Source organism: Onychostoma macrolepis, chromosome 04 (genome assembly GCF_012432095.1).
Source record: "Onychostoma macrolepis isolate SWU-2019 chromosome 04, ASM1243209v1, whole genome shotgun sequence".
Taxonomy (NCBI): Eukaryota; Metazoa; Chordata; class Actinopteri; order Cypriniformes; family Cyprinidae; genus Onychostoma; species Onychostoma macrolepis.
In genome coordinates, this window is record NC_081158.1 from 25,233,274 (window position 1) to 25,259,749 (window position 26,476).

At 39.8% G+C, this 26,476-nt stretch overlaps 1 protein-coding gene across 1 annotated transcript in view; it reads left to right on the forward strand.

The window, feature by feature from the left end:
* Nucleotides 1-386: 386 nt before the first annotated feature.
* Nucleotides 387-26,476, forward strand: part of plxna4 (plexin A4) — a 220,393-nt gene continuing 194,303 nt past the window's right edge. The window contains 2 exon segments of the mRNA XM_058773276.1: nucleotides 387-885; nucleotides 18,167-19,481. Of these exon segments, the coding sequence (XP_058629259.1) occupies nucleotides 18,267-19,481 (1,215 nt within the window). The 5' untranslated portion in view covers nucleotides 387-885; nucleotides 18,167-18,266.

A 26,476-nucleotide genomic window follows, 5' to 3' on the forward strand; every position in this document is an offset into this window, starting at 1 on the left:
TGACATTTGCACGTTCTCCTCACTTGGCTTGTTTTATTTACGAATCTATTTATTTTGATTAATCTCTGATGAATAAAATAATGAGCGTAAATAAATTAGTGTAAAGCTAATCTCCTGACATGATGTTTGTATTACATGTTTACATCCTAATCTCCAAATCATCTTGTCGATTAGATATTCAAATCCGTAAACCATTCTGTCCGCAATATTACATTCACCCGTGTCCCCCAGCGTTCCACAGTGTAATGCATGCATTATAGACACATTAAAAGACATTGGGGTGCAGCATATGCCTCATTCATGCCAGCCGCGCGCGCTGATTGCAGCCAATGAGATTTTACAATTAGCCCAATCAGCAGCCAGATTCGGGATGTCACTGCGGGCGAGTCAGGAGGGTTTGTAAAACAAGACAGTCGCTGCGTCTCAGCAGAAAGCCACTGACTCACGCCTCTACTCTGGTACTTGGGAGTCAGCTGCGAACCAGCAAACTCCGAAACAGCCGCTCTGACCGCAGCGCGCGTTCGCTCGCTTGCTCAACTGCTGCTCACGGGATTCCGGTTGCCGTTTTAGCGCGCTTTAAATTCTGTCAGTCAGCGCGTCATGATGGAAACTATAGCTCGAGCGGCAGTTTTAACGGTCACCAGCGCTTCAGCTTAGTCGTTGATGGGATTCTGCAGCTCGTCTGTCGTTTCTTCCTTGGGAAATTAAACGCGGAGGATCTTTTCGATAGCATTAAGTGTCGGTGATACGCGAAAGCCACCAAATCGAGTGTTTTATTTGTGGCTGTATTTGTGGAGTAAGTGAGTTGGGATTCCTGTGAAGGTGCCCATCATCCGCAGTGTGAGCGCGACTGCGGCGGTGAGGTGAAATCCGCAGCGAGAACAGGTAAGCGCTTGACACGGGACAACCGTGTAACGGGATTGGCGTTTTACATCTTGAACTTGTTATTTAACGGAATAACGCATGGGAAAGGTTATTTGAGCAGGTAAGCGAGGCGTGTTACCTGCTATGTAGTATAAGGGCGTGCTGTGAGGAGGGCAATGCAGCATCCGCACCCGCGCGTTACAGAATTGTGCGATATTTTACTCTCTGGAGCGTTTACATTTAAAACTGAGAACAGCATATGGAGACTGTTTTAAACTGCTAATTTAAAACGTGTAACGCTTTATGAAAAGCGCACAAGCGCATACGACTCTTAAAGGGATAGTTCACCCAAAAATCATAATTCTGTCATCGTTTGCTTAACCTCATGTTGTTCTAAACCTTTTTAACGTTACTTTCTGGTAAGCAGATGTTGGGCATACAGCCAGTTCACTTTCACCGTATGGTGGCTAAGGCTGTCAGTCACTAATATTGTGCCTTAACATCATATCTTAACATCATAAGAAAGTCATATATGTTCGGAACAACATGAAGTTGAGAAGGCTTAAATGACACAATTTTCAGTGTTGGCTGAGCTATGTTTATAAGACTTAACGCGTTTAGATTAGGGTATGTTGTTCAGTTTGTCTCATTATACAAGACGTGATTTATAATACAAAGTGGAGCTGACGCAGTTCGCATGATATTCGTTTTACGCACATGTTTCACCGCAAAAGCGCTGTTTTGGAAACCCTCTTTATGGCTGGCCAGAGATGAAACGCTACAAACAGCGCGCATGAGACTGTTAAAAGTCTTCAGCCAAAAGAGCCCGTTACAGGCACGCGACTGTGCCGCGAGAGCGTAAACTAGAGAGCGCAACTTGCTCTCTGAGCCGCGTGCGTGAGCGCTTCATCTCAGCGTGCGCGCTTTACCTGACGGCGCAGGGTGGAGAATGAGCGGCTATCATACGTGAGATTTTACCCTCAGCATTACTGGCTATTACCCTGTTATGTTCATACACTGTGAGTTTGACACAGTGGTTGTCTGTTATCGTGCGTAATTTATAGTCATTTCATCATGGTCATCAAAACATAGAGGTCCGTTTTAAGCGCATCTATCTATCTATCTATCTATCTATCTATCTATCTATCTATCTATCTATCTATCTATCTATCTATCGTATCTGCATTGTTTATACTGGTCTATTTACATACACAGTTGCAATTATGGGTGGGTCAAGAGTTTTCCCTAATTTACATGTGAAATCAGGGGCAGCTGCGGTAATGTCATGACTCCTGTTCTCTGAGGGAGCCGCTGACCATTTCCATTTGAGCCATTGTTTTGTGTTTCAAAGCAACGCATCTGCAAACCCTTATGGCTGCCTCAATGCAGCATAGATCAGCTGAGGACACATCTAAGGCATGTTTCTGATGTTCAGTTTGTCCGGTGGACACGTCACCAGTCCTCTGCCCTCACAGCTGTGGAAATGAGCATCATCTTCAGTAACACATCACTGCTGTTTGCCAACCCTGTAATTGGCAGATTTTCGCTGACTTAAACATGAACTGTTTTGTTACACTCATCTTTTGTCGGCTGAGAGTGTGAGTCTGTGGGGTTTGTACTGGAATCTAAAGTAATCAGAGGAGTTCACACGCTTGTGGTGAGTGGTATTTCAGTAAGGATTCTATTCACAGTGTTCACAGCCGCTGACTGTATCTGGAGGTTTTTGCCTATATGAATTCATGAAGATTGTGTTAATGAAGTATTTAAGCTTTTGTGAACTGAGTAGAATTTGTTCTCTTTAGAGGCTGATAAGAAACAAGGCTTTTGTACTGTGAGTGTACATTGTGTCTGCATGTGGCCAATTATGGCTTGCTTTTTAATAGAGTAAAGCTATAGGTGAATGCCAGTATGTGTGTGCATTTGCATGCAACAATATGGCTGTTTTTCAAAAAAAAATTAATCCGTTTGTTAAAAGTGTAGGTGTGGATGAATGTTAAGCACTCAGTGCGTACTTTTGCAGTCAGAGTGCCCCTGAGTTTCAAGGAGAAACAGCAAGTACTATCAGACTGTGATAAAACACGAAACTTAATCATTTCAGTGCGTTCCAGTGACGTCTCAGCCTTGAACGCGTGACAGTCTGCTTGTCTCTCTGCCCCAGAGAGCTTTCAGAGACCTTAAACACAGTGCTATCAGCAAGGATGAATATAATGCTGACATTTTTCAAAATCTTTCTCTTCTTGGCCAAAGTTAGAGATAAACTTAGAATAGATAGAATGGAATACATTGAATGTCAACATGCTATTATTAATGATATGAGAGTGAGACTTAATAAAATATTAGAAATATAGCTGTTAGGATGAGAGTCCACTGGACTGTAATAGAGTGTGTTCACTCTTCAGTATGAACTCGGAGCAGTTGACATGAGGCTGAATGACTGGTTTGGGAACTGGTGAATGACTCTCTCTGTCCGCTCTTCCAAAGAAGAGCCGCCCCCTCTGATCTTATAGGTTGCAGATTGGCTGTACCAGCCAATCAGGTTTAAGTTTTGCTTTTGCTCTCCAAGACAACAGCATCTGTATTTGAGTTTGGCTATTGCTCTGTTTTGATATCTCATTGACGCAGTTATGGTGAGAATATTGGCAATATAATGGCATCTTCTAATTAATAAAGTGTTATATCCAACTTTGTCATTACAGTATTACACTCAAGTACAGCCATATATTCTATATAGCACATCTCTACTACTTGACTTATGTTGCTAAGCTCCTTACATAAAATTTGATATACAAGTATGTTTAACTTCATCTGCATATATTCTCATATGACGATATATACTATATGGCATTTCTCAACAGCTTTATTGCTTGTATTGACACAACCAGTCATAAGGGTCATTTAAAAAAAATTATACGTCACCTGAAAGCTGAATAAATAAGCTTTCCATTGATGTATGATTTTTTTGGATAGGACAATATTTAACAACTATTTGAAAATCTGCAATCTGAGGGTGCAAAAAAATCTAAATATTGAGAAAATTGCCTTTAAAGTTGTCCAAATGAAGTTCTTAGCAATGCATATTACTGATCAAAAATTAGGTTTTGATATATTTACGGTAGGAAATTTACAAAATATCTTCATGGAACATGATCTTTACTTAATATCCTAATGATTTTTGGCATAAAAGAAAAATTGATAATTTTGACCCATACAGTATATTTTTGGCTATTGTTACAAATATACCCCAGCGACTTAAGACTGGTTTTGTGGTCCAGGGTCACAAATGTAAATTATATTATTGCCCAACTATAATCACCTAAATGCACCTATAAGCAGTGTTGGGCACGTTACTTTAAAAAAGTAATTAGTTATAGTTACTAGTTACTTCTCACAAATAGTAATTGAGTTAGTAACTGAGTTACATCATTATAAAAGTAACTAATTACCAGGGAAAGTAACTATTGCGTTACTTTTTTAAAAATGTTCAAATGTCAAATAACTTTGGATGCCCCCAATATTAAATGTTAAATTAATGAAATGGACACTAAAAAGAATAAATTATTATTATTATAAAACATTGTACATTAATCTACACTATTTATCTGCTGACACTTAGTATCAGTCAGTCAAGCATTATAATATAATATTATGATAATTTAATATTATATGATGATAGAACTTTAGTAATTAGAATAACCAAGTATGAATGCATATTTGTTGTCAATATAAAACGCACTAAGGATTAATGAGCTGCTGGGTTCATGAATATTAATCACGTTGTCTGCGTTCGCTCGAATTGATTTGCTGAAATCAAAACAGGGACGATAATAGGTGAGCGCCAGCCAATGAGATTGTCGTTTGCGCATTAGTTCCGCCCACTACCAGAGAACCCAGCAGTTCTTAAAAGCTGAAGAATTCCAAAGGAACTCTGTTATTTTGACAGGAAAATACAACAAAGAATATTGTTTATATGTAGTGCGTCAATCCTACATGTTATGAAATACTCTCTTGCTCTGTGTCTTTCTTTGCGTGCCTGTATGTGAGAGAAAGCGAGGCGAGTTGTGCGCCTTCACACTAGAGTTTATGGTACGTCAAATACAGCTACACTGCGCATCCATTCAGATGAACTGAAAAATTTAATTCTAATAATATAATATAGTAACGCCACATTTTATTGTCAGTAACGGTAGCGGCGTTGTAACGGGGAAACAGTAATTCGTTTGATTACTCGTTACTGAAAAAAATAACGCCGTTAGTAACGCCGTTTATTTATAACGCCGTTATTCCCATCACTGCCTGTAAGGCATGAAGGTATTATAAACGTCATCATCTTGATTTTCCGTAAAGCTTCTCTGGGACAATGACTTGACATTGGTTAGCTCTTCTATGGAGTTTATACATTTGCTGTTCTGTATACTGTGAGAATGTGTATATCTTTACCTATAACCCAATTAATTAGCAGCTTGATGAGTTGACTTTAGGAAAATGATCTTGAATTGGATGAGCTTTGACTAAAGATCTGTGCTATTTGAACAGCTCGGTAAGACCCAATAGCCAACAGGAATCTAAGAGGAAGAAAAATCAATTTTTGTAATCTTGTTGTGCTTAATGAGACTCTGCTCGACTGTTTCCCTCTACCGGCCTGTTGAAAACGTGTTTGCGTGTGTGCGGTGGAACAAATGAACCATGTACCTAACCCTTCTGTTATGACCGGGTTACTACAACAGTTTTTACGACTTATAGTTCCACTATTCATGTTAGCTTAGCAACAAACACGCGTCCTTGATTTTTGTCCTGGGTATTTAACATGCAGTGCTTCTTTGGGAAGTAAATTGACCTTGTACCTGGAAAGTGTTTTGTGCCTTGGCAGAGTACAAAGTTTATTTGTGCAGTAAATATTTGTTAGGAATGTAGAGAGAGTTTCGTATTGCAGATCTGTTCATGCATATGCACATATGCTCGTGTTATGTGTGGTTCTGTGTGCGAATGGATGGGATTGTCTGTAGGTAAATGTGTGAATTGCGAGTGACAGTTCTGTGTGCTTGTGACATCTTCAGAATAGACTCCTGCTGTGGGTCCCCATGTCCCACCGCGTGTGCGTGCTGGTGAGTACGTGAGCACGTGTATCTATGTGGATAATGAGGAGAGAGTGATTTCCTCCAGTGAGAAACTCCTCTTCCTGTCACCACTGTCGCACACGTGAGTCCCATTACGAAACCACAGGCTATCTGTCTTTGCGTATATCTGCTTTAAAAAAAAAAATGCTGTCCTTTTTTTTAAACAACTTAAGCCTTGTTTACAGTATGTTGCTGTAGGTTGTATGTGTAAATTTCACTAGCACCTCATTTGTGTGGTGCTGATTATCTATTGATGGAAATGTAGCAAGAGAAAGATTTGAATTTGACGTTTTTGTGGTGTTAAGTGTTTAAAGTTCAATGTTAGACTTTATACACATGCATTGTGATCTTAGCTTAGTGGCTAAAAATCTGGGCTAGTAAATCAAAAGTTAGATGTTCAAATCCGTGAAATAACACCATTGTGCACTGAACCTTAAACCCTGTTCACACTTCTGACATTTTTGGGGCAGAAAACATCCGTAAGTCATTGGTTTTCAATGAGAGTTTCTTGAAAACATTGTCAGATGTTGTCTACATTCTAAATGATTTTATTCACTGATGATAGTTTATTTTGTTCATGATGAAACATTATGTACTGCTGCAATTTTCAGTGTATACAAGTGTTTTCTTTGCATTTCATTTTTAGCAACAAGAATGTTGGTGCCTTTTCAAATTGGTGATCTGTCTAATTTATGATCAGATTTTCAAAAGCCATCCGATGGCTGGAATGCTACTAGCAGCTATCAGTACAGTGTCATTGTGAACTGGGATTTAGGTTGTTCCAAATTTGGAACATTGTTATGATGAACTTGGTGATGTGACCTTTCCATGTAGTTTCAGTAATATACCCGAGGAAAGAGAGCAGAACAGAGTATTTCTGGTGCAGATCTTCCCATGGGTTAGGTCAGGAGGATTATGTTGAAAACATCCCTCTATGCTGGCTTTTATATTTGCCTCTGCTAAGCCATGCGTGACAGGTAATAAATTAGTTTTGTTTCAGATGCATGAAATGATTTGAAACCTTCAGACAGGCATACGTATCTTGTTCCTTTTGTAGGTGAACTCACTGTTTAAAACGTCCACCTTAAGGGTGCTTTCACACTAGCACTTTTGGTGCACACCCGGGTTTTGATTGACGTCAGAGTTCGGTTCGTTTGGATGATGTGAACGCTGTCTTCTGAACTCTGGTGCGCACCCGCGAACCGTACCAGAGTCCACTTAAAAAGGGTGGTCTGGGGTTCGGTTCATGTGAACTCCGGTACGGTTCGCTGCTGATTTGAATGCAATCGTACCAAATTACGGAAGTGAACTGCTATTAATGACATTAATGAATATCTCATTTCTGTTCACCTTCAGCGTTCTTTAGAGCATCTGCAGTACATTAGTAAGACAGACGTAAGTGCCATTATGTACTGAAGCTTTGGAAACAAAACCAATGGTTTAAAAACATAAATATATAAAAATAAAGATAGCAACTATGCATTTTGCTGCCTTTTCCTGCGCCGTCGTTACTAAGCAATGGGGTAAACAGCTGCTGGCTTGATGACGCAAACGAACTGCGGTTCGGATCCAAATAAAATATGAACTCAGTCCAGCGGGGGCAGGGGGAGGGGGTAGCAATCGAACTCGGGTTCGGACCAGGCAATCGAACCAAGTGTGAAAGCACCCTAAGTCTCAGTTTTAAAGTGGCGTCAGTGTCAGCAAACCTGTTTTAAGCAAGATTTCTCATTCTTGCAAAGAGAGAGAAAAGATGAAGCAAGAAGGTCATACTGGTTTTCAATATGCTTTTTTAATTTATCAGTTGTGTTTAGGATGTCAGCAACATTTCTATTTTGCCATTAATATTCACTCATGAAAACTTTAGGATTCTCTAATGATGCACTTGTCCTTTGCTGTTAGGACATTGAAACATACTCTCGTTTTGAAGTGAGTCAACTTCCTTTTGACTTTGGTTTCAGTCTGTTTAGTGTTTGTCTGGGAGATAGACCGTGGTGTATCTGCCTTTGACGTTATGCATTCTGGGTTGCCAAGGTTGGGTTTAATTCCCCTTGACAGTAAGCATTGGACCAGACAAACTAACATGTTTTTCGCTGTCTTGACTTCTGCAGGTGCATCCATTCAGCGTATTGCAACCATGTTGAGAATGTCTATACTATATAACAGATGCATTGAAGCTTAGCAGTGTGTTTGTCTGCAGTTGCATTCGTGTAGTCAGTCTGTCATTGTGTATGTGGGTTTCTTTCTCAGTGTTCTGTGCATTAAGCATCTCCGTTGTATCACTGAGCTTCAGTCCCTCTGCCACCCACTCACACATCTATAAGTGTTCCCATGGAAACATGACTTTTTAGCTCCATTATCCCTCTTAATGTACCTCCCCACATGCAGACATTACACATACAAATCACAACTGCAGTGTGGGCTAGAGGGCGCCAGTGAGTCTGTCATCATGAGCATTGATAAAATGCAAGCGGGAATGACCAAACTTGTCTCATAAATCAGCTTGGTTCATGGAATGGAATCGGACACTGAATGCTGAGTTGAGTATTAAGCCTTATTCCTCCTTTATAGGAGTCGATATGTTTTCCAGGATTATGAATGTTGTATTTCCAAACATTTCATGGATGCAGACAAGAAATTAAAGCTGTTGCATGATCCTCCCCACCAGCGTTTTGTGCCCTTGGCATCCCACATTCTTCCAGCGCCTTCAAGATAAGTGTTTTCAAGCTCTCATTGGACGCGCTTCACAAGTTGTCTTATTTGGCGCAGCTAACATGAATGAAGGTGATATTAGAATCTTGTCAGAGCGATTCATGTCACCGCAGTGCCATGGGATGGAACATCCTCTTAGAGTAAAAAGGAAGGTAAATGTGGTAAACACACAGGTTATTTCCACTTTTCCAGTGTCACTGTGATTTAGCTTCTGGGGAGCGGTCATGCATGCTCACCAAGACCCGTCGGATTCACTCGCACAAGAAATGTGACGCGGTTAAGCATGTAGAAAATCAAACTAAACAGCCTGACCAACTGCGGAGAGGGAAAGAAAAGAGGAATGGATTACGTTTCCTTCATCCCAAACCACAGGAGCCCCTGCTGAAAGGACTCGAAAGCAGCCTTGTGTGTTTATGCCAAGGGCTCTGACAAACAGAGGGAAGGAGGAAGGTAAATAGAAAACAGAATGGAGTGCTATCTTCCTGTCCCGACTCCTGCACGCAGACGAGGAGGAGAAGAGTGCAGGCGTCAGGCCAGGCGCAGAAAGCTGGGTGCAGCGGCACCCGCCGCTCATTCAACGACAAAAGTTGTGGCAGAAAGTTCAGCTAGCGATTCCGCTGGCAACCACAGACCACATTTACATTTTGATTTGTATAAAATGCATATTGATGAGAGTCATCTGCATATGTTTTTGTAGCCACTTGCGACGCTCGAGTGGTGTGTAATCTACCAGCGGTGGACAATAGCTCATCTGTCTACTCGCACGCATATGGATGTGGAAGTGAGCACATCATGGTTAGCCCTCATCAAAGAAGCTTCTGTGTGCCTCTTGTTCTTCATTATCTCTACATACGACACCCATGACGGTTTGCCTCCAGGCCATTACCAATGTGACATCTTTACTCACGCTATATGCTTGTGTGTGTGTGTGTTTGTGTGCTCATGCAGATGTCTTGTTATCTGCACTTGAATGGTGGTATTGAACGTCAGTTTGACCAGGAAACAGTGATGGGTTTTGTGGCATTGCGTTGCTTTTGCCTTTATGGATGCATCTGTACCGTAGAGCCTTGGAGAGGGAAGTAAAGGAATGAGAGTGGGAGAGAGAGAGCGCACACACTCTGTTTATTGATGACTCATACACTTTAAATGGAAGTCCTCCAAAATGCCTCTAAATGAGTGAGTCATTTCTTGAACTCATTCTTATCAGTAATTTAACAGCTATGGTTGTCTGAATAATGTGTTATTAGAATAACTTCATAAGACTTCATAAGACATAAGCAGATATTGACTTGACTCTCAGCATGATTCCTCGAAAACCAGCTGTAATTATCACAATCACGCTAATATAAACAGTCTTGAAATACAAGGTAAATCAATTTGTTTTGCATGGGGGGGAGAAATCCTATAAAATTCCATGCAAGCAAAAATTGTCCCCTTGTTCTTGTAAACTCTCCGCTGCCTTATTATACTGGCTGACTTTGTCAACTGTTGTGTTGCTAATGTTATATGATATTTGATTTGCTAGAGGCACAATTTTAGTTGCTTTTCTTGTGACCTTTTGGAAAACCGTTTCCATCTCTATTCTCTCTCCTTCTGTCCGTTCTTCCCTTTGGTCTCACAGTTAATGTTGAGGCGGTGATTTATCAATTGTGTGAGCCTGTAAGAAAATGGGTTTTCTCTTAGAACAGAGGCGGAGCTGACAGATTCTTTAAAACTGTGCTTTGCAGCCTTGCTGGATATTACAATGTGTTCCCAAGCTGTTCCAGTGTGTTCAATTGACTTCAGTGGGGCAGTGATTTATTTTAGGCTTTGAATCTGTACACATCTGCCTTCAGAATGCTAGCTTTTAAGGAAAAGCTACTGACAGGGTCTTATTGCTGTATAAGTTGTTAGAATTCAGCGGTCAGGTTCCTAAAGTATGTCCACTCTCATCAGATCACTGCCAACAAGAGGAAAGAGGCTTCATGGTTTATGGCCAGGGCTTATGTCCAGTCTTAAGGGCCATTCACCCCTAGGACGATAACTTTAATGATAATTTTAACTTTAAAGTTTTAATAATCATTCTAATTCTATGAGAGCAGGGAAGTCCACACCACAGCTATAATGATAACGACGCAGGGGAATGATATTGTTGGAATTACTTTAAGAATGATGAATGATTAAAAACATTGAACCCACAGACGACAAAACTGCAGCGCACTTTAATAAACCGAACGTTGTCTTAGTGTGGATGCAGATATAGTTATTGTTCTTGATGCAATTCTCCAAATGGAGTTTTTCCCACATTTCATGTACGTACTTTTAGGGAAGGTCTGCGAAATAGACCTGGACACACACACACACACACACACACGCACGCACACAAAATAAATGTGGTGAATGACAAGACATGTCCCAAATGGATTTTTGTAATATAAATTGGGAGTTCTGAGACTCTTTTGAATGGAGAATAACTAGAGGAAAGCCTCCAAGATTCCACTTAAGGAACACTGAGATGAATGTGTGTGTGTGTGTGTGTATGTGTGTGTGGAGAATGGGAGGGTATAAGTTGGATTAGCAGTGTTGAGTCCAGTCGTGTATATCAGGGCCCCAATCCCAAGATTGCCCCCGTTTGTTTTTGTGAACAGTGGGGACATCTCATAGGCTTAACGGTTTTTATACAGTACAAACTGTGTGCTATTGTGCTATTTCAGATTTTCAATACACCATTCTGTGTGATTTATAAGCATTTTGAAAAGTGGGGACATGGGGTAATGTCCTGAAAAGTCATCACCTCCTTGTAATACCTATGTCATACCCTTGTCATTATACAAATTTATGTCCTCATTTGTCACAAAAACACACACACACACACACACACACACACACACACACACACACATTAAAAACACAGTTTAATGGTTTATAATAATCAGTTCTAAGCTTGTGATTATCAGGCATTCATGTCTAAGAAGTTAATCTTGCAGGTCCAGTTCATCCAACACTGTACTGGATGAGATTGAGTATTAATACCGTATGTAAAGCAGTGCTAGATGGGTTCATCTCCAGTTCATCTTGTAAAGCATGGCACTAACAACGCCAAGGTTATACATACCCTGCTTTGGATAAGTGTTTACAAAATGAATGTGAATGTCTCCCACATCTTTCATAATATGGACTATGTTGGCTGTTGTTTTCAGAGATCATATCTGGCTTTATTTTTTACATGCTTGCCCTTCATACATCGTTATTCAGCTCACTTTGACTATGCAGTTTGCCTTTGGGCGAAAACTGTTGGTTCCATATAAAGGAAAAAAGCTAGGAAGCTGTTCAGTTACTGATCTAGGGCCAGCTGTTGCCATCTAGTCACATTCATTATTGAAGACAAAACTAAGCTCAAGTCAGCTGAAACCTCTAGCCATCCTTCCTTTTAGTTGATGATATGTGGCGTGCAGTGATGACAGTCAGACCCCACCTCCGGCTGGCCCAGCACACATCAGCACTGTATTAGAGACTCTGCTGTGTGGGAAATGAACTTTTATGATCTCTGATTTATTACCTGCATCAGTGCCTCTGAAACGCCCCAGGATTGCTTTGAGGAAAGCTGAAGGGAAAAGCCTTCAGTCTGGGTGAGAAATCAAACCCACACCCCCATCAACCCCCACCACTGCTGTCCCTCACTGCTGCTGCTCATGTGTGTACGCTATGAAGGCATGTTTCGTTTTGTGTGTATGCAGTTAAATGTCAGCACTGTCAATTCTTGTGTATGTTGTGCATTGGTTGCAGAGAATATAATTTTTTTTTTTTTTACATTTTGTAATTTTAATTTAATAGATTTAAATGTGTATATATAATTTTTTTTTTTTATATATATATTTTTGGACCAATTTATTGGCAATATTTCACATTGGCAAGTCTTTCTCATATCACATGCAATTCATAAGATTACAGCTCAGCTAAAATACATATTTTTGCTGTAATGCTGCAGATTCAGCAGCACTGCTCTGAAACACTGGTGTGCTGAATATATTTGCTGTGGAAGTGGCTAACATTTTGATTTAAGGTGCTGAACTGTGCATTTGTCTCACAGCAAGTGTTGGGATCATAAATAAGACTTCCTCTTAAACACTGAGAGGTGACCTCTCATGAATGCCATTGAAAACTAATCAAGTAGTGTGGAGAAGAAAAAAAAAAGGTTCACAGGGTGAGCAGAGAGAAAGAACATAGAAAAGCCAGTTGAGAGCACATAAAAGTTTCAGTGTGCCGGTCTAATGTGGTGTGACTGACCAAGGATATGATTTTAGCTGCCCGCATCTTATATGTGGAAGTGAAGAGAGAATGAGGGAATGTGTGGAACGCGTTGAGACTCATGAATAGTAGACCTTTGGGTGAAAGAGGAAAGACCTGATTTGTCTACAAACTCTGCTTGTCTTGTCTAAATGCTTTTTGGGAGCATTTGGGAGTTTGAAAGATACACTTGGTTAGGATCTGGTTGGTTAAGCAGGCATTGATGACTGGAAACCCCTTGTTTAGCTACTTTTCCAAGAGTGGCGATAGACCAGTATATCAGTGTGGCTAAGTAATTAGCCGGTATTTGACTACTGACTTGTTTATTTTAATTCAAAGTTAGCAATGTTGTGTAAAAGTGTTAAATTCATATCCATTTTTTGTGTTTGTTGTTTAATGCCATTATTGGTGTTGATGTTTGGTCCAGCTTTGATAATGCCTTAAGGAATTAAGTGTTTAATGTAGAAGTCAGACAGACTTGTTTTGTCCTCACATCAGTGTATTTCTACACAGTTGTGTGTGCTTGATAATCTGTGTCTTCTGTTGGGCTGCTTGCTCTTCTTTTGTAATCTGGATGAATGTCTAATGAAGAAAAGGAGGATTTAAAGCCTCTGAAATGACACATAATGGTTTGAGTCCTTGTTAAAATGGATAATTCTTCAAAAAAGTCTTCATTTATTCACTCTCTTCTGTGGTGCACAAAAGATGATATTTTGAAAAATATTTTTTTGTGTTCTGCAGAAGAAAGTCATGCAGTTTGAAATTACATTAGAGTTGGTGTATGATGACAGAATTGAATGAACTGTCCCTTTAACATTACACACTTCTTTGTGGTCTTCCTGAGACATCAGTTAATTGAATACAAGACCTCATCTAGTCATAATAATGAGTGACAAATAAGACATTTGTTTATATGGTGAGCTGGGCATGGCAAGCAGCTACAGGAAGCAGTTCGGAGTCTAACCTAATAACAGGATAATGACAGTAAGGATCAGTAGCTCTTCAATAGGCCTCTTAACAGTATCGAAACATCTTTATCTGAAGAGATAACATTCAGTGCAGTCAACGCCCATGACACTGGGCATCAGCACAGATAGCGAGCGGGTGGACCGAGTGGGAAAGAGAAGGTATGTTGATGTGCTTCTATGCATGATTGAGTGTGTATCTTTATCTGATCGTTTATCATTTCCATGTGAGTCTGTGTGAAGTGTGTGTGTGTTAGCCAGTACAGCAGTATTTTTTTATGGTCTGCAAGAGACATGTGCCCGCTCAAGGCAGAAAGCACCCCTGACAAACACGTTTTCATCTTGGAGTGAGACCCTGACTTGTTTGATAAAGGTGTGAGAAGGGAAAAATGCATTTGTGTGCAAAAGCGAAGGGAAGTGATTTGTGTATATGTGTGAGCGAGGGAGAGGAAGATGGATGGAAAGCGGTTGACAGAGTCTGTTTGAACCGAGAGCTGCTGTGGAGGATTACGGTCCCTCTGATCAGAGCGAGGGAGGAAATAGAAAGAAGGAAATGGGAGAGAGAGCGAGGACAGGCAGATGTCAACATGTCTCTCAGATCCACTGGATTTGTCTGACCAGCGTTTGGTCTCAATCCATTGCTTTGAAATGCCACGATTGAGGGAGAGCTGTAGTTTTGATGAATTCTGTAAATAACTGAGTAAGTTTGATCCATGCAGACATCAAACACCACATTAGTTCATGACAAGTACAATAATACAATAATTCAAATGACAGTGCACTAGTGCTAACGTCACTTTGACCTTGTGCTGTGCTGACCAACAAAAGTTTGAAAGCGACTTCCGTGTGAAAAGTGCTTTGATATCTATCTATATAATATTGTTATTGTGAATTATTTTTGTCCATGATAAATGTATTGAAAATCTGATTTTATAGATGCGTTGGCCCTTAAATTTCCATATTATTTTAGTCAATTTTAATTGACATTGAAGAGTAAGTGAATTACACATTATTTGTGTATACTTTTTGTTGCTCTCTTTCTTTTGAACATCCTGGTGTCCCATCAGATTTTGGTGGGCGGAGCTCCTTCAACCCCCTGGGAGGGCTGTAGATAATTAAAAACCCTTATCTGTATGTGCTCGGTGTGTAAACATAACTCCTTTTCTTCCTAGCATCCTTCTGTCGCCCTTTCCTTCAGACCCACATCAGGGATGAATCCCTCCATCTGTCCATAGAGGGATGAGGAGCGCAGGCTGTGCTAATGAAAGTTGAACAGGAGGATGTGTGCGTAAGCGTCTGTGTGTATGCGTGATTTTGCCTGTGCGGGTGTCAAAGAGTATGAGATTTTGTGACATGCTGTAATCAAAGTTGAATTGCACTGTTCTGAGATAATGCTCTTAGATCAGGGAGGATAAATTCGGGATTGTTCAGATGCCCTTGGCCCCCCCACCCCCTCCCACACACATCTGATGAAATTCAAGGTCGAGTGTTTGCAAAGCCTGGAAAGGCTCCAGTCAAACACTCTGGTCTTAGGTGAATTTAGTTGCTTATTCTTTTCCCATTGGTTTTTTTGGACCTATGTCAATTAATGCCGCCAACTGGTCTCTGAGACCTTCACTTGACCTCATTTGACACTCAGATGGCCTGGAGTTTAGCTCGAAATGCAAAAAGTAGCATGAAAATAGAGAGTCTACCACTGCCAGTATCCACCCACCCAACTTGAAGCCAGGATTTAAGCAGCCTGGTGTCAACTCAGTTTGCCATACTGATGCCCAGTGTGGAGCGTATGGTGCTTGGCAATTGGTGCTCATTTTAGCCAGAAGGCCATGAATGAGACAGCCTGGACAGGGAAACATAGGCTTGTTACAGCAGATTCAATCTGAGATGTCAGAAGGTAGTGTAATAATGCAAATGGACTTACAATGATGCTTAAGAATTTTTTTTTGACTGGATTTTGAAGTCTAGATTGTTTTATTTCATGTAGCTCATAATAAATTGAAATCAATATATCTCTATCTTGCTTTTTTTTGCCTTTAGCACAGAGCTTTTTCCAGTTCTGTAGTCCAGTCCTTTCAAAAATGCCTTTGACTCACAATTACACATTTTCTTGTTATTGCTGTGTTAGTCTGATTATTTGTGCTGGTTTTCTGGAGGCACAAAAGAAACTACATCAAGTGAGACTTCACTGTCGCAGTTGTATCCTAGAAAGACAAAGAACTGGAATGAGAAGCATGAATATCCAATTATTTATCAAGTGAACACACACACACACACACACACAGCTTAAACCCTAAATGTGCCGTTTCCTCACATTCCCAGAGATGCTGCTTGTGTGTGGTATTAAACATGAATTCATTAGCACTCTTTGATGTGGCTACTCAGCATGTGGTCTCCAGTCCATGTATATATGTGTGTGTGTGTGTGTGTGTGTGTATTGTAAGCAAGCTTTCCAATAGAAGAACTGGTTTTCTATTGGCAACATGCTGGACTGTTGGAGTATCTCCGGTCTGGAGGTCAACTCATGTTTCCTGTTCAAGATACTGGGAATGCTGTATCCAGTCCAACTGGCAATCTCCTAAAGCAACCTATGGGAAGATGCTAGAATTATAAACCCCTGTTTTTGGATGACCTTGCAGATTAGCTGATCCTAAAGCCCAACACTATATGCATTTTTAAATATTTTACCACCATGGATTGGCATGGATACTTGCTCTTAACATCCAACCATGCACCGAAAAGCCTCTAGCAAACCAAGCTGCTTATTTTACAGTAGTTTGATACCTACACATTAATATTTCAGAGAGTTATTGGAGCTATAGCCTAATGGTTAGTAAACAAGCTACTGGTCCATTTAGCCATAGTATTCGTATGGGAGATATAGTTTTAAGTCCTCATCCCATTGTTTCCCATCTTCTCCCCATATAGTTTCTCGTTGTGTCTCTACTTTGTCTGTGAAAAAAAAAAAAAAAACAAAACAAAAACAAATTAATTATAGAGCTTCTACATGTGATTTCTTTATGGGACGGATGTTGATTCGTCTTTCGGTTGCTGTTTGAACCCACCAACGAGCCGAGGGGTCATAATTTGTGTTTTGATTCAGCTTTACAAGACCACCATTTCCTCATGCATGTTTTTACCTCGGCTCACATCTCCGTTTTCTCCCACTTTAAAAGTAATCGCTAGTAAATGATACCTGCTGTAGTGTTTTGAAGTGGTTCTTTGCTAGACTTTTCTATCAGAGAACATTATCCCCCACTGCTCAGATTACACGCACTACTGTATTTCAAACCATTCTCTTCTATGCACATGAACACAGCTGCAGCAGGACCATTCTCACACAGAATGGAAAGTGTACCGAACTCTTTATTACTCTCTTATGCCTCTGAGTGGGCTAACGCTCCCTCCCCTAGTGCGTCTCTGCTTTCTGTTTCAATGGTTAATCATTACTGTGGAGTCCATACCCTTTACTCTGCATAACGTCTTAATGCCCACTACAACGGCTAGGCAGTGATTTTCACATCTGCTGTGAACCTCCGCAGTTAAGTGCCGGCCTAGTGTACCACTACTAGCTTTCTCTACAACTAAAAATAAGGCTTTTATATACCATACTCTGTATACATTCATGTTCAGACCTTTAGCATTTGTACTGCTCAACACTACAGAGTCAAAAGTTGCTTATTTTACTCGAGTATAAGCAAACTTGTCCCTTGTCTTTTGTGCAGCCATTAGCAATTCCATCTAATTGGCCCTGTGGTCCCACCACTACTCAGACATTGCAGGCATGACTGTGAGCTCTGCCTCTCCTTCAGCTGTGTCAGCAGGTGAACTGCGCTATCTGGAAAGATAGAAGAAAATCGGCAAAGCATGCAAATCGCATACTGAGGGGAAAATCAATTAGAGGGCCAGAGGTCCGGCTGTGAGGTGGGGCACAGGCAGAGAAATTGTGCCCATCCTAGCTGTTAACTCCTGGGGAAAATGTATTATCCCATTGAGAATGGCATCCATTCATGCCAACTGTGCGAGCTCCCAGAGTGCCCTTTTCCACCTCTCTTTCTCTTTCTAATTACTTGTGCGCTTTTAAAATGGTAGGAAAACTGTCATGTGGCTTTAATAATTTGTCTTCCTTTCTCCTTCTCTGAGAGTCTTTTGTAGAGGATACAGTGAATTTTGGTATCCAGTTTCATTGCTGTCGAGGCTAATGCTAATATCTTTAATGCTAACATTCTTCTGTTCTTTCTCTCTGTGCAGGTACAGAATGTCCCCAACTTCACGAGAAGCCTGAATACTGATACAGAGCAGAGGTAGCAAGTAGTGGACAGAAACACTCTTCCCATAAGGCAACAGGACAATGGCTTCCCACAACAGGAGATTGAACTTTTTCACTTTTTCTTGCTGCATCATTGTCCAGCTGGTCCCCCTCGTGGCTACGAGGCCACAACAGCCTTCAGCGGCATCCAGAGTACATGAGAAATACAGCACATTCCAGGTGGAATACCCTGAATGGACCTTTAACCATCTTGCGGTGGACCACAGAAATGGAAATGTGTACCTTGGGGCAGTGAACCGCATCTACAAACTCTCATCTGGGTTGGACGTACAGGTGTCACATCAGACCGGTCCAGATGAGGATAACCGGAACTGCTACCCGCCCCGTATAGTGCAGCCTTGTAGCGAACCACTCACGTTGACCAACAACGTCAACAAGATGCTGCTCATGGACTACCGTGAGAACCGGCTGCTGGCCTGCGGCAGCCTGTACCAGGGTATTTGCAAACTTCTCCGCCTGGATGATCTCTTTAAGCTTGGAGAGCCCTTCCATAAAAAAGAGCACTACCTCTCTGGCGTCAACGAGAGTGGCTCCGTTTTTGGGGTCATTGTGTCTTACGGTGACGCCTCGCCTGATAAGCTGTTCGTGGCCACAGCTGTCGATGGAAGACCGGAGTACTTCCCGACGATATCCAGTCGTAAGCTCACCCGTAACTCTGAGGAGGATGGGATGTTCGCCTACGTCTTCCATGATGAATTTGTTGCCTCCATGATTAAAATCCCATCGGATACATTCACGGTGGTACCAGACTTTGACATCTATTACATATATGGGTTTAGCAGTGGAAATTTTGTGTATTTTCTCACATTGCAACCCGAAATGGGAGGAGGCCCAACAACTGGGTCATCCTCGGCCGGGCGTGAACAGGTGTACACTTCCAAACTGGTGCGACTCTGCAAGGACGACACTGCATTTAACTCGTACGTTGAGGTTCCTCTCGGTTGTGTTAAGGGTGGGGTTGAGTATCGCCTCCTGCAGGCGGCCTACCTGTCCAAGGCAGGTACCATCCTGGCACGTTCGCTGGGCATAGGACCCGATGATGACATCCTTTATGCCGTGTTCTCCAAAGGACAGAAAAGGAGGCCCAAGGAGTCATCTCAGGAGTCGGCTCTATGCGTGTTCACTCTGAAAGAAATTAACGAAAGAATTAAGGACCGGCTGCAGTCGTGCTATAAAGGAGAGGGAACCCTGGATCTCGCTTGGCTCAAAGTGAAAGACATCTCGTGCAGTAGCGCGGTGAGTACATTCAGCACACCCCTGCTTACCTGCCATTAGTGGAACAATTCTACTTGTGACAGTTACTATAGTAACACACTATGACTCACAATGATTGATGTGAACACTGCTATTACATTCAGGGCTAGTCATCAAATTGTATACAAATTGAAGTTTTTGAAACGAGACCATTCAAGTTTTTACCAGAGCGTAGATCTAATTTTGGTCGGATAAAGGCACACGTATGAGGTAGTGCCCACTAGCAATACAATACCACTTTTGATCAATTACCACTAGCTGTGCTTATAACAAGTGTTTTGACAACTCAGGACAAAGTATCAAAATAAAGTGACATTTTTAATGGTTTCTTGGAAGCTGACTGTTTTGAAAGCAAAAAGCTTGTATTTTAAACTGTGGGTGTTTGGGCCAAATGAATTGGAGAATTTGTCTTTCCAATTTCAGTCTGCATTTTAAACTAATATTTACAGAAGGACAATGATATTTTATCTTGCAGTAGATCTGATCACTATATCTGTATAAATGCAGGTCACATTTTTTTTGGCCTATTTTTCTATGTTGTATTTTTCTTAATTTAATTCTCACAGCAGTGACAACGTAATTACTAATATTTTGGTTATAATAATTAATTTGTTCCAGAAATTCCCTCAAAATAAGGTCAAAATGTTTGTCACTTTTTTACAATGTCTCCTTTAGGCTATGATACTCAGTGGGGATTCAGTTTTTCTAGACATATTGATAATACACAGCCAAGCTGTAGAAATGTGAAAGTGCCTTACTCAAAGAATCAAACTATTATTATAATAACACTTTATTGAATTCCAGCCAGGGAATAAATGAATTATTACCACACATACCGCTCAGCACCAGACCCAACGAATTCTTGCTCCTTTCAGAAACATCAGTGCTGGTTGAATAGCGTCAGGTCAAACGCTGCAGCAATAGAATGAGCTATTCAGGCATTTACAAGAAAGATTCCATTGTTTTAGCATTCCTTTGAAGTACCTTGGAGTAGCATGTAAATACCATGGTATGTCATTATATGATTTTACAATTACTGTTCCGTAATACTGCCAATGTGCCTTTCTTAAGGTGGTAAATGAGGTAATATGAAGGTTTATGCGTAAAGGGTGCGATTTTTGTCAAGTTTTTCCTGATGTGTAGAGGATGTGTGTGTGAACTGAGGTGGGAGTGAAACTGACACACACACTTACAGGCACTCACACACACAAGAATAAATGTGAAGCAGACTGTGAGAGAGTGCTGTCGTGATAAGTGTACGGCTAGAGAGGGAGGAAGGAAAGGAGTTATGTTGAGGAATGGTGCCATTTTTGCGTGCGCTGCAGTATGGCCACTGCAGCATAAATTAAAGAGAGAGCGTCACAGTGAGGAGAGAGAGATGGATGGCCTGTGTCTCCTCCTCCGGTAACTATGGCTACTAGCTCCTCATTTAAAAGCCAGGCAAGTGTTTGATTGGGGAAGAGAAAAAAACAAGTGAGCTCAAACACATTATATCTGAGACTGATAAATGCTCTGTTACTGTTTAAATTATCTTCTCCGAGAGCTGTTAGATCTCTCACACAAATATAAACACGGAAATATGCAAACACATGATTACACAGGCTTATTAAAGACAACATGAAATTAACATTTCCCCTATTTACTTTAATAAATGCTCCTGGTCTTAGGCAGGATTTACCAGAGCTTCGTGATTTTTGATTTATGTTATTATGAAGAACACAGTATTTCATCAAATTATTATATATATATATATTAGGCGTGTTCGGTGCGAGGCTTTTGGTTCGGTACGCATTACAAACCGAACTATTCGTTGGACTAGTCCTATTACGTTTGGCAAATAAAAGCTTAAAATGTGTCAAATATAATGTTCTCAGTGCCACTGCGCTCAACAACGCAGCCCAAACGACGTAACAGGCAACGTGCTGTCTGCCCCGTGACCTCCCCTTGCTGTGGTGCGTTGAAAGACGATGATCTGTATCGACGATAGCCAGAGATATTGTCAAAAACATCAATTATTGGCAATATTAAGAGCATTTGGCATTTCCAATTAAAGTAGGCCTGTTACATTCTTACTTTTATTAGACCTATTAAGTTACTTTTATTATTAAATTAAAATTACAATTAATTTGCCCCGCAATAATTATCACATAACTGACATGCTGCAAGGATAAGATTAGGCTATTTACTCCTCAATTAAAATGTTTTTAAAAAAGGTCTTTTAAAACAGGTCTATACAATAAATTATAGTCCTATAATTAAAATATTAACACTACAGTCATCAATAAAAATCAGTGAAATAAGCTTTTATTTCAAGCACCGACTTTCAAAAACAACCTGTTTAACACGAAATACGTTTCTTCTCTTTTTTTTTTTTCCACTATGTACGGATCACAAGAGAAATATTAAGGGAATAAATGAAAACGACTATAGCCTATATCGTTATCAGCATATGTTGAAGGAGATTCATCTCTCGTCGTCTCTGAGAGAATAAGTGGCGTCAGATGCCGAAAGCTCCGTCATTACTCCGTCATTCCGGTTTTACTTTCACTTTCTGCTTATAGTGAATTGACTGAAATTAAGATGTTCACCGGCATATTTCCAACATTGCGACGTAACCAATTACCCCGCCCCCCCCTTATCGAAAACTTACCGAATCGTGACACCGTGTCGTATTGAACCGAACTGTTACACCCCATATATATATATATATATATATATATATATATATATATATATATTATATTTTTCAAATATTTGTAATCAAAATCTATTTCTTTCTTCCTTTTTTTAAATCCAAAAAATCTATTTTTTGTAAACTTATACTGTGTCCAAATTCACTTGTAGAGTTAAAAATTGTTGTTTTTAATGTTCACTTATTTTGACTAAATGGGAAATATTAATATTGACTATTTACAATGGTTATGTCATGGCTGATAACTAAATATTAATATTAGTGTTTTATATTTATATCAATATATTTATTTATAATCATTTTTAATATTTATGTAGTTATATATTTATGTTTATAATGTGTAATATTTATGCTTAAAATATTATGACTTTTTCTATGTAATGAGCTGTCATGTCTGCAGATTTAACCAAGACTGTGGGTGGGGAGAAAGATAACCTTAACAAATTATATTGTAAATTATCACAACAGTGCCCACTTTTTATGGTAAAATTACATCCCAATGGATAAAACTGAGCCTCATCCTATATTTGCTTGCCACAGAATATTGCGTCACCTAAATATATGGTACATTATGGAAGTTGAATGCGTTGTGAATGCTGTTTCATGATGTCTTTCACAGTGAGCAGACTACATTAGTTATAAAGCAGCTTCCAAACACCCACAGGCAGCAGAAACATGGGCACGATTGCGCTGACTCACCTATGAATAAAAGCACATGCTCATAGACGGATGCATTCAGACACTCATGTGTCTCAGAAAAACACCCACAAACACACATATACTCGAAAGTGTCCCAGGGCAAAAAAGAATGACATATCTTTCAGGTGGTTCTGTGACTGAAGTTAAACGCTCTTGGGCTGTGGTATTCCTGAGTCTGCACTCAATGGGACCACATTGACAAGATAAAAAGTGCGGAATGACAGGAGTGAGAAAACGGCACATGAACCTCCTATCTTAGTGGGGGTGATGGATGTTTCGCTAATATCACTCGGATGATTTTACAAGAATTGCAGTTGTTGGTCTCAGATGGGTTTGTGTTTTCAATAATGTATGAAAAACTCACTGCTGCCGAGTTGGAATATTGCTGGAATATTGCTTGTCATCATTTACCAAAAATATACAATCTTCTCAGCACAAATCAAGAAGCAAGAAAGAAAGAAAAAAGATGGAAACAAACCTGGTAGCGACTCGGTAGCTTTTTGACTTTCCTGATATGAAAGTCTAATTAAGTAAGCAGAGAAGCGCAGTGAGATCAAGCAAGCCCCTCTTCATGAATGTGAAGATAACATTCTCTCAATATTCAGCCCTCTGCAAACATTACATCAACATGACATGATAGTAATGCAGGTTCGCTGAAGATATGAAAGTGATGTATATCTTAATATCCTCTCTGTGCCCTCCGCAAACGATAAGGATATTATGCTGTGAAAAATCATAGCATAATGTAAGCCTAGCTCATATGAGATATATCTCTAGTTCTGTCCAAAATTCAGGTCTTTACTAGCAGTCATCGTGATGTATCATGTGCAGGCAGATGACATGGATGAATAGCTTTTTTATTATTTTAGATGTATATCAAACATAATATAGAAAAATATATGAACTATGATCTAATCTTGCTGAGACCCAACAGTGAGAATATTTGGCATGAATTCCATTACTGCTTTAATGGCATTTCTTCTATAATTTTAGCAAGAGTTTCTTTCAAAAATGTAGTGCTGTCAAACGATTAATCGCATCCAAAATAAAAGTTTTTGTTTACATAATATATGAGCATGTACTGTGTATATTTGTTGTGTATATATATATAAATGCACACACGTGTATATATTTAAGAAAAATGTTATGTTTATGTATTAAATATTTTATATAATATAAATTGTGAATATAAATATATACATGTAAATATTTTTTTAAATGTATACCGTGTGTGTGTTTATATATGCATAATAAATATACACAGTACACACACATTATGTAAACAAAAACCTTTATTTTGGATGCGATTAATCGTTTGACAGCACTACAAAAATGTTTTCTTTTTTAACAATAATGTGCTAGAGGGCGTCTGTGGCTGTTGCAATGTGTCTCACTGCGTCTTGCACCATGTGCCACGTTTAGGATGGCGTGTCAAGTTCAACTTTGTAAAACGCATCGAGACACCTGTGTTCTGTTGCATTGCGTCTGTCTTTTAAACTTCTGCGAGCAGCTTTTCCTGTCATTTTTTTTTTATTTAAAGTGATGGCTAATGTCACATTACCATAGTTTTACTGTAGTAATAACAAGTAACTATGGTTACCATGGTAAATTCAGAAATGTATTTGCAGAGGCAGCAGCAGTACTCTGTGCTGACTCTTTCAAGCTCTCATGGTGTTTTTTTTCCCAATTAATGAACAGATGAGCAACCCTACTGCTCATTAGGGCAGTCAGACTGCATGAAGGGGCACTGGTAATGTCAAACATGACATGTGCACACACACAAACTCACAAAAGAAAGGGTGTGCATTTCACTACGCGAGACAGACTAGCCATCTTCATCAGTTCATTAAAACAGACTTAGACTAAATCTTTCTAGATGGCGGTAATGAAGTCATCTCTCACGCACATACACAGAGGCGTGGTCAATACACAAACAATGGTCATGCTGTCACCCTCATTAAGAAGAGATTGTGTCTCTTTGAAATATGCACCACTATATGTGACATGAGCTCTTAATTATGTTCCATGCCTTACTATTTTAGATTTTTTCTACTTTATGTACAAAAAACAAAAAAAATGTTGTAATAAATATTATCCCCACTCTCCCCACACAGTCAGCGAACGTATTATTTGCCCTATGCAGATATGCGTTCATGAGATTTGAAGTCAGGCCCATGTTCTCTTAATCCCAAGTCCAGGGTTCGATAAGTCATGCTCACAGCTTTACTCCCACAGGGTTACAACTGGCAGCTGTGTGCTGCTATTTAAAGATCAGACACACCGAAGGGGAATCCAAATGCAGAGGCAGAGATCTGAAGCTTGCTCAAGACTACTGTAGCTTCGGTTGTGCCAAACATCTCTCAGACTTCCCAAGTGCCTTTGGGCCCAGACAGATGAGTGTTCAAACCTGAAAAACAAAAGGCGTTCTGATGTTTGTATTTATTTATTTTTTTGCTTTTAAAGTGTATGGGTTTGATTTGTGATTGACTGGAATGTCACTGCCTGCCATGCTTTTTATTTCAAACAAAAACAAATCAATTGTATTGTTCTGTTTTTGCAGGGCCAAATATTTTAATGTTTATTTACAGACTTTTATGTCCATTGTCTTGTGTCCCATTTTGCTTCAGGTGTGTCTTCGTTAATACTATTCCTGCTAATACTGAGATTTTATATCTCTTGTCAGTTACAAATCCTAGTAAGGGAGAAGATAATTTTGAAGTGCTTGTGATGATACAAATGTGCATGGCAGTATCACATAATGAATGTATCAGTGTGGAAGTCTTGGTGTCTATAGATCATTCTTTGTTGACATCTGACCTATAAAAAATAATCTGCCAACGCCCCATGTTCCCTATGTCAGCAGAAAGAAATGGTGTGAAAATGAGTCTGGCACAGTAAATTCACCCTTCTCGTCTCCTGGAGTGATATATTCAAGCAAACAAGGGCAGCACACACTAATAGGTTTTTTTTTTTTGGGTTAATTTATGCATTTTTCTCAACCTCAGTCTCGCTAATAGAGACATTGCGGTCAGAGAGATAAGAACATTTTAAATTAAGATCGGTCTCATTATTATTCATAATCATCTCAATTATAAGTCATTAAAATCAGGCTATAGGCTTTCCCCTACAGCTGTCAGTCTCTCTGCATGCTCATTACATATTATTGCTAAATAATTAGCGCTTTTCACTCTCCTAGACAGATCAGTTTTTTTTAGACCTCATTTTATCGAAGTGGCTGTCAGTTCTTGTTAGTTTCCAACTGCTAGTCGTACTTCTTTTTTTTTTTTTTTTTCTTCCCATTAAAGGTGCACTTTGTAATTACTGTTGCGTTGATCTAGCAGTCATGTTGGACTTCTACTGACATGCAGCGTTACACAAAAGCAAACGGTTTCAGATAATTCTGCTATTCTAAAAGTGTGCTATTAACAATTAGGGCATTAGGGCGAAACATTTTTCCATGCAGGTTTTGCAATGGGTTTAAATTTCATGCAAATTCACTCTGTTGGCCAACAGCAAGCTGGTTTTAAGTTTCTGTGTGAGCCGTGCTTAATTTTTTTGTGTGAAATGTAGGTAAAATTAATGAGTG